This window comes from Fulmarus glacialis, unplaced genomic scaffold (assembly GCF_000690835.1).
Source record: "Fulmarus glacialis isolate BGI_N327 unplaced genomic scaffold, ASM69083v1 scaffold13721, whole genome shotgun sequence".
In the NCBI taxonomy this organism is placed as follows: domain Eukaryota; kingdom Metazoa; phylum Chordata; class Aves; order Procellariiformes; family Procellariidae; genus Fulmarus; species Fulmarus glacialis.
In genome coordinates, this window is record NW_009190946.1 from 21,284 (window position 1) to 37,207 (window position 15,924).

At 36.1% G+C, this 15,924-nt stretch overlaps 1 protein-coding gene across 1 annotated transcript in view; it reads left to right on the plus strand.

The window, feature by feature from the left end:
- MLLT4 (myeloid/lymphoid or mixed-lineage leukemia (trithorax homolog, Drosophila); translocated to, 4) overlaps positions 1-15,924 on the plus strand; it is a gene marked incomplete at its 3' end in the record, with an annotated part of 49,482 nt that overhangs the window by 17,501 nt on the left and 16,057 nt on the right. The window contains exons 9-12 of the mRNA XM_009586505.1: positions 5,461-5,555; positions 6,295-6,557; positions 8,131-8,200; positions 10,349-10,467. Coding sequence (XP_009584800.1) covers positions 5,461-5,555; positions 6,295-6,557; positions 8,131-8,200; positions 10,349-10,467 — 547 coding nt within the window. The remainder of the gene's footprint in view (positions 1-5,460; positions 5,556-6,294; positions 6,558-8,130; positions 8,201-10,348; positions 10,468-15,924) is intronic.

Here is a 15,924-nt window from a genome sequence, read left to right on the forward strand (position 1 = left end):
TACGATTTCTTAAATCTTTATCTCGGAGTGTGAAAAAGAGGTCTTAGTACTCAGTCCAGTCTGTCTCTTTGGAACAATGCATGTCAGGATACTTGTATTTATTACAGAAATAAATCCTGTAGGAGTGTCCTTCTGTCAAAGGACATTGGCTGTTTATATTCTTGCAGAAGAACCTGGCAGACTTCAGTTTCATGCCCTGTGCAATTGCACAAATTCAATAAGTTTGCTACTGTGGAAGTACGTCCCGTTTTTCCGCTTCTCCACAACTGCTGACGTTGCTGGTTGTATGACTGTTTTATAGACTGAAAACCAGATTCTGCACAGTACGGTAGAGGATGCACTTCAGTAGCTTGTGGCTGTAAATGTGGCAGTCAGCAATTGTCTGTGTCTTCCAAATCATGTAAATGAACCAATAAACTGAGATGAATCTGATAGTAATAGAAATAGACTGAAGTGAGATACGGCAGCACTTTGGATAGCTGATACTGTCTATGTTATCTGTGAATATGGTTGGTGATAAGTTCAGGGATGTTATTAACCTCAGTTGTTCAATCATAATATTTAAAGGCTGAGAAAAATGACAAAAAGCCATTTTTTAGGATGTGAGCCTCCAAGATTTATCCTGCAAGCCTGAAATAAAAATTATAAAGCATTTTTTAAAAAAAAAAAAAAAAAAAGGCAACACCTTAAGGCTTTTCTCCCTGCCTCATAACAAAAAAGCAACCCTGAGCTGTAGAATTGACAGCAATGGGAGATGCTGAGAACATGAAGGTATAACAACTCAGAAAGAATAATTACAGGAGGTTGGAGAAGCTTGAAAGCCTTAGCCAGGGCGGTTTCCCCAGCCAACCTTCTTTCTGAGAGCAGAACTGCAGTATGGTATGTGGTAACACTTTTACACATTAGTTTGAAGGAGCTTTGTGGTCGGTCACATTCCTCACTGAATCTTCCTTTACCAAAAATATCTACTGTTGGCTCTTTCTGCTGGAAGAGCACATCTTGTCTGAAATTTAATAGCAGAATTATCTCCTGAATTCTACATGATATTTCCAATCTGCCTAACCAATCTCTTAAACTTCTTATTATCTAAATTCTTAGCACTCAGGAACTGGTGCAGGAAATCTGCTGCTTTTCAAATGTGGATTTAACTAATTTTTAAGTCAATAGGTGCAGTCCCTTGTGTGGAGGTTTTTGTTCAACTTTGGGCTTGCTTGTTTTCTATGATCTGATCTTCATCGTTTGTTTTAGTCTGGTTTTAAGTGGATACTATTTCCCAGCATTGTTTCAAGCACTGGATTAGCGAAATAAATTGAAATAATCATCTCCAAAGTGGTGTAGGGTTCACCTTTTAGTGGTGAAGTAATGCATTTAGAATATATATCCATGAAGGGAGGCTTGTCTTGTCTTTTTCTGTTGATCAAAAATGTACATTTGTATTATGAATCACTGAGTTTATGTGCTTACAGTGACTGTTCACTTCTGCTCACTACACAGTTTTCTTACAACACTGCTGTTTGAAGTGTGAATGTTGATTCGTAACTGCATAAACCCAGTCACGAAATCTATTTGTATTGCATCCTTAGCATGGAAAGTGATAGAAAGCCACAGTTTTCACAGGTTTTACATAAACAATTTCACTAGTGACTATAGGTGAACAGTAATATATGGTGCGTCTTTTTACTCTACACTGCATGTTTTATAGCGGTTTTTGCTGTACATATACATGCTTCAGTGTTTTTGAAAACCCCTATTTTCTGAATCACTGTCTCCTGCCTGGTCTTTGGTGATAAGGTCTGCTTTCTGATTGAGGGTTACCTCCTGAAATACAAGTTTTCAATCTGCGATAGGCAGTGTACATAGATGTATATGTATATTTGTATGTGTACTTCTGTCATGGGGGAAAATAACTTGTGAAACTTATTTCAAATGCAAACCCTACCAAGTTTATTTGAACCCTCATATGATGTCACTGGGAAAAGCTTTGTCAGGTAGATAATTAAGTTTAATGTATGCAGTAGTGGCTAACTTGGTCTCTTGAATAATAGTTCTTGCTTCTTCAGCTTGTGGCTTGGGGGCACGTCTGGGAGGCACGTTCAAATTCAATTTTCTAAGCTTAAAAAACCCCCAAAATCTAGATGTTCTCTGCACCTATTTAGCTCTGGTAATGTTTTCAGTCATGGGTGCCATAAATAGAATACAGGCCATCTTTTTTCCATGCCGTGTTTACTTATGTATGCAGATAAAATGAACAAATTTGTATAGAATTCATACATTTTCCTTATGCCTCTTGCTGCTTCTTCTGTATTGTTTATTATTGCCCACCTTTCTGAGAACTTTGACCTTTCCAATTTCTGAATTAAAAGAAAATTACTGTTGTGTCAGATAAAAACCCCAGATATATTATTTCCCCCCGCCCCAAATTCTGGCCCTTAAGTCGTATGACTTAGATTGTATGTATCGCCTTTCTGAACCATCAGAAGTCTTTAAAGTTTGGTCCTTAGAGGCTAAGAACAGCCTTCTTGGACTGTCACGGTTTGGGGAGCAGGGACTTTGCCACAGGTATGGCAGAATCTGTATCCCGCTGCAGTGAGTTATGAGGAATGCATTCCAAAGAACATTTAGGTGAGTTTCCAGCTGTTGAAAAACAGGAAATACAAGACTTTACACTACGGTATAATGCAACCTTCCTACCCTCCTGCATCCCTCCCCTAGAACAAAAAGGCCTTTCATCCTTCTTAGAAGTGTAGTAATTCTCTTCAAGATTAAGAGAGCTTTTACTGTAGAAATTGGCCTTTAGTGATAGATGATTACATGTGTGCTCCAAATAACTTTCAGTAACTCCTTGAATTTTTCTTGTTTTCCTGGGAAAAGAAAAAAGTGTTTGTATCTAGTGTTGTGGTTTTAAAGTAAGTTTTTTCTTGTTACATTGGACACTCCAGAGAAGCAAAACAGTCTTAATTTGCCTCAGCAGAAACATTGTGATACTAAAATATATTTCTTATGTGAAAGCACGTTACATGACATGCATCTATATTGAGGATATACGGTGGTGTGAGGTAAATGTTTATTAGCAGGAACTTAGTATTGATTGATTATTCACAAGTGCTGAACTCAGGAATAAGATCCAGAAGTTATCTTAAGTAAACACTTGAAAAAACATAGTATTTCATTATGTATTTTACAGAATATTTCAGAAATACGTAGGAATATTTTTAAGTTTGCTTTTGTGTGGGTTTTTTTTTTCCTTTTTAAGAAAAAGTACGGGGCGGAGGGGAAGTATATTTAGTGTAGGGGTGAAATCACTAGACCGTAAAGCCTATTCTCTAATCTGTATATAAAGGGCTTAGAAGGAAGTGCCATAAGAACAAAAGCCCTAGATAACTAGCCCTGACTTTTATGCCACTGACTTTTGAAATTCCAGTATTTTTGCATGTTGAATAAGGGTCCTTGCCTGCAAACTGAATCCTGTATCTTTTGGGTGCCAGCTCTACCAAACTGGGATGTGGGTAGGAGGAGGAAATACGTGGATTCATAAATAAATAAATGAAGCAGCTACTCTAGGTTTTGATGTGTAAGTTGTAGGGAGACATAATAACAATTCAGAGAATTGGGGGTAAGTAGCCAAATGTATTCAGTAGCCTATTACATGTCTGCATTTGGTGACACCGAAGATGCAGCCATATAATTTCTGATGAGCACTGTTAAGTATTAAAAACTGCATACAATTTAAATTGCTGAAGATGCTGTATTAGTATTACCTTTTTTAGTGTACAGTGATATTAGATGTATGTCTTTATAGATGCAAATATTGGGATTTAATAAAAGGCTTATCCCTGTACCTGAAAAATGTTTAGAGGACTGAGTGCTCTTACGTTTAATACTTCTTTTGTGATGTATGACATACTACTATTACGATAGTGATTCTAAATATGTTCAAAACCTGGATATTACTATAGTATCAGCACTTAACTTTGGTATTTATAGTACTAGTCTATGGACTGTCTCTGCCTTATGTCTTTGTGTCCCAATAACATCACAACACCCCCAGGAGAAGCTTACTACTAGGAGTACCCATTATACTTTTCCCCATGTCAAAATCATGTAAAACACTGTTGGTATCATTCTTTATTGACAACCCAGCTTCTTCCCCCCTCCATTCACTTTGTGTTTTCTGTTCTTTTATACCGTTGCCTTCCTTTCTTTGTATCTTTTCCTTTTAGTCAGTGTATGGTTCTTAACTGTTTTCTCTGTGCTGTTGACTTTTAATGCCTTTAAATACCCTTCATTGGAGGATTGACAGAGGACTTCATAGGCTAAGTGACATTTTATCGTTAAATGGCTTGCATTCTGATTTTAATAAACACATCCTGGTAGTAATGCTGGGAGTTTACAATTAGATTTATGGAGATTCTGTTTATATTGACTTTCATTTAAAATCTGAAGATTACTAGTATCCTACTGAAGAAAGTATCACTCTATGTGCCATGGCTTTAATAATATTCTCTAATGCTTTTTGGGGATGACTTGAAATCATTGTTCATGTCCGCAGGTAGGACATTCTTTGTCTTGCAGCCTCCCTTTTTTGCATCTTCCCTTTGGAGAAGAAATTGGAGAAAAATCAGAAGTGACAGTATTAGTTTAGTATCTGATAATATTTAAAGTTGTAGTATTTTCTGGGAAGCGAGGAGGATTTGTGTGTGTGCCAAAGCCCATCTGTGTTAGCCTGTGAAGGCAGCAGCTAAATCCTGTGCTGCATCCAGTGTATCTTGCGAAATTTTGTGCTGTTTGGACTATATGTTCTTCTGGGGGGAGGAGGAAGACAAACTTTATCTTTGACCTCATTTTCTCCAAGATGAAAATATAGGTCAATGGGACTATAAAGATAAGGCCAGAAGTGCTACAGTCCTGTAGACCAAAGCTGTCATAGGTAAACATTTTGTAAGATTCTCTTTTAATATCGCCTGATTTCAGTATCTGATGAATAGGAAACAGTTTGGCATGTTGGCCACCTGACAGTAGATATGGCTGATAATCTGTACTTTTAGTAAGATCAATAAATACTATTATTATTGAGATCTCCAGATATCTTATTTTCTAAATCTTTTAAACCCATATTGGTATACCCATATAAAATCTTAGAGATTAACAAAAATTGTATTGCTTAAACTACTAACAAATAAAGTTTTTCGAAGTATGTTCTGTATAGTAGTTCTTGATTACTTTGTTCTTTCCACTTGCAGAAAACAGTCGCTCTGAGTGGGCTCTGTCTACTTTCAATGTTTTTACACTACTATGAACAACAAAGTTCCCAACAAATCTTGAAAGAATGTCACTCAGTTTGTTTTTTTTTTTTGGTGAACATTGCTACTCTGAACTAAATTGCAATAATGTAGAAATATTGTGTGAGTATTGAACTTTAATTAATAACTTGCAAATTAATATTTGTCACTTGCTGTACAGATGGTTCTGACTCCAGAGATAAGCCAAAGCTCTATCGTCTACAATTAAGTGTCACTGAAGTTGGAACCGAAAAATTTGATGACAATTCTATTCAGGTATGGAAAAAAAGCAGACTCAGATGACAGAACTGATCCGATCTCTGGTCAGTTATGTGTAATTGTGGAAACTAGTAAAATATTCTGTGAATACCCTTCAAAGCTAGAAGGGTAAAATACTGCTGCAATTTCATGTTAATGGTCATAACTCTCTGATTTATTTTATTTCCCCTCTCTTGCTTTAAGAGGAAAGTAAGGGCTTCATTATTTGAAATGGGGTATTCTTTTTCGTCACTGAATCAAATGGTACGTATCAGTGTTATCGTAACTGCTTAATGGCTTTCAAGTCCTAGTCTCAACCCCTTTGAGTGAGGTAGAATTTCTTGAATGTATAAAACAAGCATAGTTGTATGAAGTTCATGCCAGGGAGTCTCTTATAGCACCCTGGGTCCACGTCAGTCCAGTTAGTTGACTTGTAAATACTTGCATTGTGAGATTTCACATTAAAACAGGAAGTGAAAGAAAACAGTTCTGAACAGCATATGACCAAAAAAGTGAAAAATTTTTCATTAAGGGATTTCTGCTGCACATTTTAGTTAAATATGTGTTTTATTATCTCTGTTGCAAAGAAAATTGAAATCAAACGCAACTGATTTTAGTACCACTCGTGTTAAATTCATAAGCAAGCAAAGTTAAGTTACTTGTCTGTAAATAGGGTAAGCTGCAGCTCAGTCTTTTTGTTTTAATTTCTGCTGCTGTATAATTTAGTTTATTCCATGTTAATTACTTCTATTTGCAGTTATTTGGTCCAGGAATTCAGCCTCATCATTGTGACCTCACTAATATGGATGGAGTTGTTACTGTAACCCCGAGAAGCATTGATGCTGAAACTTATGTGGAGGGTCAGCGTATTTCAGAAACCACTATGCTGCAAAGTGGAATGAAGGTTCAGTTTGGGTCATCTCATGTATTTAAGTTTGTGGATCCCACTCAGGACCATGTTATTCCTAAAAGACCTATTGATGCAAGTCTTATGGTCAAAGGTCCAAGACACAAAACCGGGTGAGTAAAATTTATTTTCTTCCCACTGAGGTGAAGGGGGAGCCTTGGAAAAAATAGAGAATGAGAGCATTATAAATGGCCTGTGGCTAGAGTATGACTTTAAATGAGTTCTGAGTAGCTGCTTTTAAGTGTTAAATATATAATAACTATTTCAATACTTGAGCTCCACCTTGTGATTTTTTTTAGGATTAGCAAGTGTCTTTTTCATTATAAAGTACTCAGGGAAGTTTTCCTGATGCTCACTTCTGTGTTAAAAACAGTGGAATGCCTTATTTTAATATATTTCAAAGTTCATCCAACCTCCAGGAAAAGTAAAGAATTCACTGAATGTTTTCAGAGAGCCTGGTTTTTGTTTTTTCTGGGATAGTAACTTTTAAAATTCAACTAGAAGGATTTGGAAATTAAGTAGGGTAGTTACGAAATGAGACTGTCAAGTTAGGAAACTAAATGTGTCGATATAGCAACCACTTTTTACAGTGTGATTACTTACCTTCTAGTTTCTGTGTTGCAAGGACTAACAGTCCAGAAGTCCATCCTGTTGTTTCTCTGTATATTCATAGTTTTGATAGGTGCATAATAAAAATACTGATTATAGACTTAGTGACTTGGGGATCCGGTATTCTGTTCAGTGGCTATAGAAGTATTCAGGAGAAATAGTCTTAAAATCAGACTGTATAGCATGGAAAAAAAATAACATCATATCTTCCATCCTCTCTGGGTCCAAATGAGGCTACTATTGTAGTATACTGTGGTTTAGAAAAGAAACAAATTGGCTTGGAGGTGAATGAGAGAAAGATACCTAGGAAAAGAGGCTCTTCTGGCTAATGTGCTGAGTTAATGTAGATATATACTTCGTTATTTTTTCTCCACTTTATTTTAACGAGGAAGTACACTGTCTGCTTGTTGTAGGACCTGTCTGCAGGAAGACCTCCAGCCATTTAGCTGTCACGTAATATTTCTGCTTAAATCTTGAGTTCATTCTACATCTAGCCTGCAGATCAATAAACAAATGCTCTTGCAGGTTTACACAGTCAACTGCAAAGCACTGTACTACTGCAGAGCTTTACCTGGACAGCCCTGGCAAAGGGCAAAGGGCTCGCAAAGGGCTATTGCAGCTTGAACAATCAAATATTTTTTAAATCTTCAGAATAAGCAGATAATAAAATGCAATACTATGATTTATGAATGATTTACATTGTCAAGATTGTTGTAGATTTAGTACTGAAGAGCTGAGCAAAAAATTGTAGCAAGTCTACTGCAGTGAATACAATACCTTGAACATATTTTTATGTGTGTTTATATTTACATTATTTATGTTTATGTGTATTTATATTTTCTCACTTGACTGGGAAAAAAATGTAACTAAATCTCTTTTTTCAAAGGAAATTGTATAAATATTTGTAGTGTTTTTATATAAAGAATTGATACAGTGTTTTAAAAAGTTAATATTAACTGGACTCATGGTATACCTCTTGAATTTTAAATTACTAATTTTAGCTGGTCTGTTCCTTATTTGTTAAATGTTTAACAATATAATTTCTAAAAAGTACTTGAAATGTTATCTTGCTTCTAGAGCTGTTCAGGAAACCACATTTGATCTGGAGGGAGATGTTCACAGTGGAACAGCATTACCAGCAAGCAAGGTATTATATTATGACTAAATTAGCAATAAATAATAAAAGATCATGTGTAAGTTTATTATAACATCAGTAGTATTTGGTAAAGTGCGGCCAGTTCATCATTCTCCCCAGCCATTTCCTGTTGTGGGTGGGCTTGGGTATCATGTGCATTATTATGTTTTTCCACAGAACTTTTCTGTTTACGTTTGTATTAGCATTTGGCATGCATTCCGTTACAAGAATAGTAACTTTTTTTAGAAAGGGAAATTCCTCAAGCCTGGAATAGTTTCTCCCCAAACTGACCTATTAAAGGCAGATTACATGCAGCTAGAGATTCATATTAGAAATGATATATCATTATCTCATGTATGTAGCATATGACTATTGTCATCTGCGATAGGGTAAATAAATGTTTTATATAAAATGTGAAAGGGTGTTCAATTTTAATTTAACTAGGCTTTTAAAATTTAATGGATGTGACTTTTGACTTCAATAGAGCTCGTGTACACACGTTGATTGACTAAACAAACTGCCTCTGCAGTCATAGTTGTAAATATTTTATGAGGTGATAATCTTTTCTTGCTTTCTTTTTGCACTGTCTTTCTGTTAATAAATTCTGTGCCAGAGTTGCATTTTCTGAGAGCAAACAAATAGAGTAAAATAACACAATGGTTAATGCTTGGTACTATCATCACATGCCTCATGAAATGAGAGAATGAATTATTTCAGTAACATGACATATAGTAGTCATCCCAGAAATGCATTTCCTCTTATGTTTTATTTCTACTATTATCAAATTGAAATACTTGTAAAGAAATTTAGTGATATTGGTGTGGCAGTGTAGGTATTAATAATACTCTGATAGCTTTTGAATATATTTGTTAGTCTTAAAATCTTTTTTCTTGCCACAGACTTCTGATTCAGTTTTTCTCCTTTCTTTCTTTGTGACAATGCTTTCTTTTATCTCGGATGCATTCTTTACCTCTGATAGGAATTTATTTAGTGACATTTTGGAAGGGAAAAAAAAAAAAGAAACTTTGTAAAATATTAAAATGCCTCAAAATTGCTCAGAATTGGAGTTTCTGACATTATTATATAGCATATGTCATATTCTTTTCAGACTCATTAGAAAAATACTTTTAGTGGACCTAGGGAAGCTTGGGAAAATTTAATTTTTTTTTTTTTGAGTTGTTTGAGAATGTGCATGACATCTTCTTAAATCACTGGTGAATCACTTGTTTTCTAACAGTTGCTGTTATGAGTTTGCTTTTCTATTTGGAAGAGAGGTAACAATAACTTCAATGAAAGTTCTCTGAGACCTGGTGATGAAAAGTGATTCATGGATTGGCATGTCAGTACTGAAAAAACTATTTTGTTCAAACTCTTGTTTTGAGATGCACTTTTTTTAGGTTTTCTTGTGTCAAAGAGAATTATCTAGTCCTAAAAATTTCTTAGGAAATAGGGAAACACTTCATATTTTACTGATGTTTTGTTTTCAACTGTTTATACTGAAAAATAATTGCTACATATTTTGCTGCTTAAAGCAGCATTATTTTCCCCTTCCTGACAGGGTTTGATGTAATTGGAAATGATAAATTAAAAGCTTCCGGTTAAGGAGCTTGTGACACTGAAAGAAAACAAATGAAACTGTACATAAAAAATTGCATAGTTTGAATTTCCATTTCTTGTCTTGGAAAATTACGTACTGTCTAGCAGATCAGACTTTTCTTAAGAACAGGATAAATTATGTAAGCACTTGGCGCTATTGCAGATGCAGGGTAGGGGAGCATAGCCAGTTTTAAATCTGTTAATATGTTTAACTTTGTCTCTTAGCTAAGTTTTCATTAACAATTCATTCTTACTTTGTATTGATAACTATGCAACTTTTAAATAAAGACGTTTGAAATTTTCATTATATGATCTTGCAATGCATTAACAAATAGCTGCTCCTAGCTGGCCATTGTCATCTTTTGAATTGCAAGTGTGCTCTTTGATGCTTCGTTGTGGTGAAAACACCTGCTGAGCTGCTGGATTCTGTGCTGTACTCTTCTCTTCTGTTTTCCCATCTCTTTTCAAACATCAAATTGATACTTCATTTTAATAGTGCCAAGCACAAATACTGGCTAATCCAATGTTTGCATGCTAAGCACCTGTCCCGCTGTTTTGAATTAGAGCACCAGCAGGCTTGATGGTGACAGGACATCATCAGCATCCAGCACAGCTGAACGAGGAATGGTGAAGCCAATGATTAGAATAGAACAGCAGCAAGATTACCGCAGACAGGAAAGCAGGTAGGAAATGTGTAATCCATTACTTTTCATAATGGAAAAAACTGGATACATTTTTCTGATAGATCAAGCAGTGTATTAAAATATTTTAAACTACTTGATTTTTCCTATGGAAAATGAGATTTCCTTTGAGATCTCACTCCCAATAAAACCCAGGATTAACAAACAAAGCAAAAAACTTCAGAATATTAAAAAAAAAATATTCCTTTGCTTCAATATTCTGTTATTTGTAGTTTTTTTTTTGTAAAGCCAAGCTGATAGTCATGTCACACCACTGTTGATTTGTGGTTAGGGATGTCATATGAAATTCCTTTAATAACAAAAGTACAATTATTTGAAATTTTCATTTGTCAGTGGCAAGATGATATGCTTTACTCTGGAGAGGGAAATAACCAGGTCACTCCTATTTCTACAGTAGTGTTGTTCGCAAGTCTTGTGAGCAAGAATGCTTGTCTTGCAAAGTTATGTAATTTGTAAATGCTTATAACACCTCCTTCTTGATTTTTGCTTTTATGATATAGTGGCTGTTAATAGGTAGATAAACGCTATCCCATTTTGCTCATAGGCCCTTTTTTCAGGTGCAGAATGACACTTTTCATGCCCTGCATATTCAGTTTGTTTCCAAAGCCATAGTGGAAAACACTGACTTCAAATCGTATGCCGTTTTCTTGCTATTCAGTCTCATAATTCATAATACCTTGTTCAAATTCAGTTTGTGCCTATCCAAAAGGACTCAATTCCTTGTTAGACAATGTCTTTTAATATTAGCATTGCTTCAAAAATTGTCTCTATTTTCCGTCCATGGCATGCATCCAAAGATGCTGGGAGTTGGCTGACATCATTGCAAAGCCACTGTCTCATCTTTGCAAGGTTGTGGAGATCAGAGGTAATAAATGACAGGAAAAGGGGCAAATGCTACCCATCTCCAGAAAAGACAAAGTGGTAGATCCAGAAAATACACACCAGTCAGCATTAATTCAGGCCCTGGGAAAATTGTAGAACAAGTCCTCATAGAAGCTATTTCAAGGCACACAAAGGTCAAGAAAGTGGTTAAGAAAAGACAGCATGGATTTACTAAGGATAAATCATGCTTGACCAACCTGACTGGCTTCCATGATGAAACAACTTGCATAGTTAATGAGGGGAGAGCTCTGGGCATGATATCATCTACCTGATTCTAGCAAGGCATTGTCACAATCTCCCAGAACATCCTTGTTGATAAGATACGGTCTGGATCAGTGGACCACAAGATGGGTGGAAAACTGCCTAAACTGCCAGGCTGAGAGGGTGATGGTTAATTGCTCAAAGTTGAACTTGGCAGCTGGTCGTGAGTTGAGTTTCTCAAGGTTAGTATTGGATCCGATACTACTTAGTAACTGTATAAACAATCTGGGTGATAGGATTGAATGCATCGTCGCCAAGTTTGTGGGTAATACCAAACTTGGAGAATAGCAAATAAGCCACAAAGAAGAGCCACTGTTCAGAGAGACCTATGCACACAAGAATTGCATGAAGTTTAACAGAAGTAAATGTGAAGTCCTGGACATGAGACAGAAAATGTCAAGAGCAATGTAGGCTGAAGTCTGACCATTTGGATTATAGCTCTGCTGAAAAGAACCTGGGGTCCTGGTGTACAGCAAGCTAAACTTGAGTCAGCAGTGTATCCTTGCAGCAGTGAAGGCAAACTATGTCCTGGGCTGCATCAGCAAGAACACAGCCAGCAGATCAAGGGATATGATTATCCCACTTTACTTGGCTCTTGTTAGGCCACACCTGGAATACTGTGTCCAGTTTTGGTGCCCCCAGTTCAAGAGAGAGATTGAAAAATTGGCAACAGTCCTGTGAAGAGACATCTCCACCAACATGATTAGAGGATTAAAGAACTCGATGTATGAAAAAAGGTTGAAGGGATTGGGTTTTTTCAGTCTAAAGAGAACATGGCTCAGGGTGGATCTAATCATAATCTTCCAATACCTAAAAGGGTAGTTATAGAGAAGATGGAGGTGCTGTCATCACAAGGATGCTGGTTGACAGGTGAAGAGGCAATGAGCAGAAGTTGCTTCAGTGGAAAACTGTCTGGCTGTAGGAAGTGTAGGGGAGGAATCTTCACTGTGAGACCAAGTGAACATTGGGATATGTTGCCCAGAGAACTGGTAGAAACTTCCCTCACAGGAAATTTTCAAGATTCTGCTTGACAAGGCTCTGGATAACCCTGGATAAAGCCCTGCTTTCAACAGAAGGTTGGAGCACGTAATCTCTAGAGGTCCCTTTCAGCTTAGGCTTCTGTGCGATTGTTTTTTCTTTGGAGTCCAATGTCTTGGTCAGTTCTGATAAAAAGAACATATTTATGAAAAGAATGAGAGGGTACCTAGAGTTGGAATTACATAGCCTTGATAAGAGAAGGCTCAGGGCAGATCTTATCAATGTGTGTAAATACCTGATGGGAGGAACTTCTTTACTATGAGAGTGATTGAACACTGGAACAGATTGCCCAGAGAAGGTGTCGAGTCTCCATCCTTGAGGTACTCAAAACCTGACTGGACAAGGTCGTGAGCAACTTGCTCTAGTTGACCCTGTTTTGAGCAGGGAAGTTGGACCAGATGATCTCCAGAGGTCCCTTCGCACCTCAGCAATTCTGTGATTCTGTGAAAAAGAATTTTTTTCAAATCTTAAAAAAAATACAAGATTGCATTGCTGTCTACGTAAATCGGCTTTTAAATTTAGATTAATTGCTATGATAAATGGATGAAAGGTAAGGTAAATGTGCTGCAGGGTTAAAAAGTGCAGTGATTCGAGTTGTAAAGCTTCTAGTATAAAGCCTCTAGTATCTTCAGGTGGATTTATTATTCACTAGACAGAAAACAGAGTTCAGAGATGTGAGTGGTAGAAAAAGAAAAAAAAAGGGCAGAAAACTGCTTCCACCTGAACTGAATTCCTGATGTTCTAGTGTTTTGTAGCAGGGACATCTTTTAAATGCTATCAGTGAAGTTACAGTAGAATACGACTCGGTTCTACTCTGCACTCTCTTGTTAGAGTGCCTGGGAATCTTGAGTGTCTTTTTCAGAACTGTTTTTATTAAGGTTGCTGAAGATTTAATTCCTTCTTGCTGAATTACTAGTGTTTTAACTGTAATTTTCCTCTCATAGAAGATCAACAAAACTTCTTTGTGAACTTTTTGTAGCCTGTCAGAAGTCCTTGAGGCTTCTACTGTTAATATTTCTTGAGTTCTAGCTGTGCATTTGTATGTGTTAAATTTCTGTATTTCTGCCTTTCAGCAAGAGCACTTGTTGCAAGAGGATTATCTTGTACTATAGCTTTATGGTCCAAAAATACAGAGCCATCAATGAGCTGCATCTTGGCTTTATTTTGGTTTTTTAAACTTTTAAAATTCCTTCTGAAGACAATACACATACAAGTCTTACTGTTTGTTCCACAGGGTTTTTTCACCTTGGTGCCTGTGCACAGAAAATGTTTTTAGAGAGGCATCCAAATTACACTTAAATTTGTGATAGCTGCAACCGCAGAGATCTTTTTTTATCACCAGTGTTGACATTGCTGTTTTATTTCTGTGTATATCTTATATGTGTATAGTATGTGTTGTGTAATTACATTGAGAGTTATTATCTAAATACAGCATTTCTATCACGTGCTCTTTCTCAGATACATTCATTATGTTGAGATTAACAAATTAGCAAAGTCAGGCTGTCACGTTAGGAAATGCCAGGCAATGAGTTGCTCAAGTAAACTGAATTCTTCCCCTTTGTGGATGTATTTTGTGAATCTTTAGTTAGGCTTCCTCTGGGATACTCTGGTCTCATTTTGTGAACTGTAAAGTCAGTAATTGTGGAGTGAAGTAACTGCTATGTTAGTTTGAAAAACCAAGAAATCTTCACTAAACAGTTCCAGGTTCTTGTTACTGTACAACTAGTCCACCTCTGTACCACGTGTCCTTGTCTGTTCTTTTTGTGTGTGTTCATCACTGCTGTTCAAAGGTGAATAATAAGACGAATAAGACTTTCTTGCAATCACTCACTGAATGGGTTGAAGACCAAAGATTAGAAGTTGGCTGCCTTATTTTTTCATCTCTAGCCTCTAGGAGGAAAAGAATTGAAATCTGAGAGAGCATAACTCCAATTTACTTATTTGGTATGGTTGTTCTGATTGAAATGTGATTCTGTGAAATAAAAGATGATGACTATTTAGTTAAGGATTGTGGTTATACATCCTTGTTAGATAACTGACTTCAATTAGCATGAGCAAGCATATAATAAAAAAGAAAAAAAGATCACTTTTTGCCTTGGATACCCTTCACGAGTTCTTAAAAATGTGTTTGGAAATGAGAATGGTGATATATAAGTGGTGTTAATGGAATGCAGACACTTACTTGATTCCTAATTTTAACATGCCTTACAAAATTTATACGTAGCTAGTATGCTGGCTAAAACAACCACATAAGGACAGAGGATTTTTTTTTTAATGCAGTTTATTATAGACAATTAATCTGGAAGAATACAGAAATATCTGGAGAATGTATTATTGTTTTTAATGCAATTTTGAAGTGTAATATTACCTGACGCTATACTTAGAGAGGAGGCAACCCCTGATCAATATTTTATGGCCTTGCTAGACATACCCTAACTAGACTTTCAGACTGGTTTGGCTCAGAGAATTTAATCACCACGGAGAGGATTTTTCTATAAAAGCACAAAGACAATATATACTTAAAATGTATCCAATTACAAAGCAGGTTGGCTAGCTGCTATCATATTAGAAGCACAGAGTTATTTTAACTTAAATTTCCAATTTACAAAGCTTAATTAGAGAGTATTTCTTGTGTGCTTAGGGAAGGCAGAAAATGGTACATTAGTTGAAGGAAACTCATATTAAGGTAGCTGAAATAATTGACTTAACTGCATCTGTTCCTAGAGAACTAATTTACAGGTAAAACTAAATGAACATTTTTTAAAGAAGTCTTTCCTCTTCATATTCATTTCTCTCTTAAAGCCAATTTCCAAAATTCTGTAAGCAATCTTGCACTAATCCGTATCAGTTCTTGTTTCTCATGCCGCTTTGTCTCCTATTGGAGGGAAGACTGAGAATCCTGTTCCTTCCTTTGTGCTAAAAGGGATCACTATCTTTTTGTTCTAAAGAAAAAGAAATAAATCATCAGCCGAAATCTGTCACTGGTTTACCAACCAGTTTGTTGAAACATTTCTTTGTCTTATTACCATTCCTATAATGACAGATTAAAAATTTCTCTGGAGTTGTCACTGTAGTTCTATTTTTATAATGCTGTGTGAGTATTAGTTATTCTTCTATGGAAATAAGTAAGTTCTCAGTGAAGACGATGCACTTCTGACAGTGTGGGGGTAGTGAAAAATTCGTTCATCTTCAATTTAAATAGCAATAAAAACAGAGGACATGCTACAATTTACACACCAACTGAGCGCTCTTCATAAA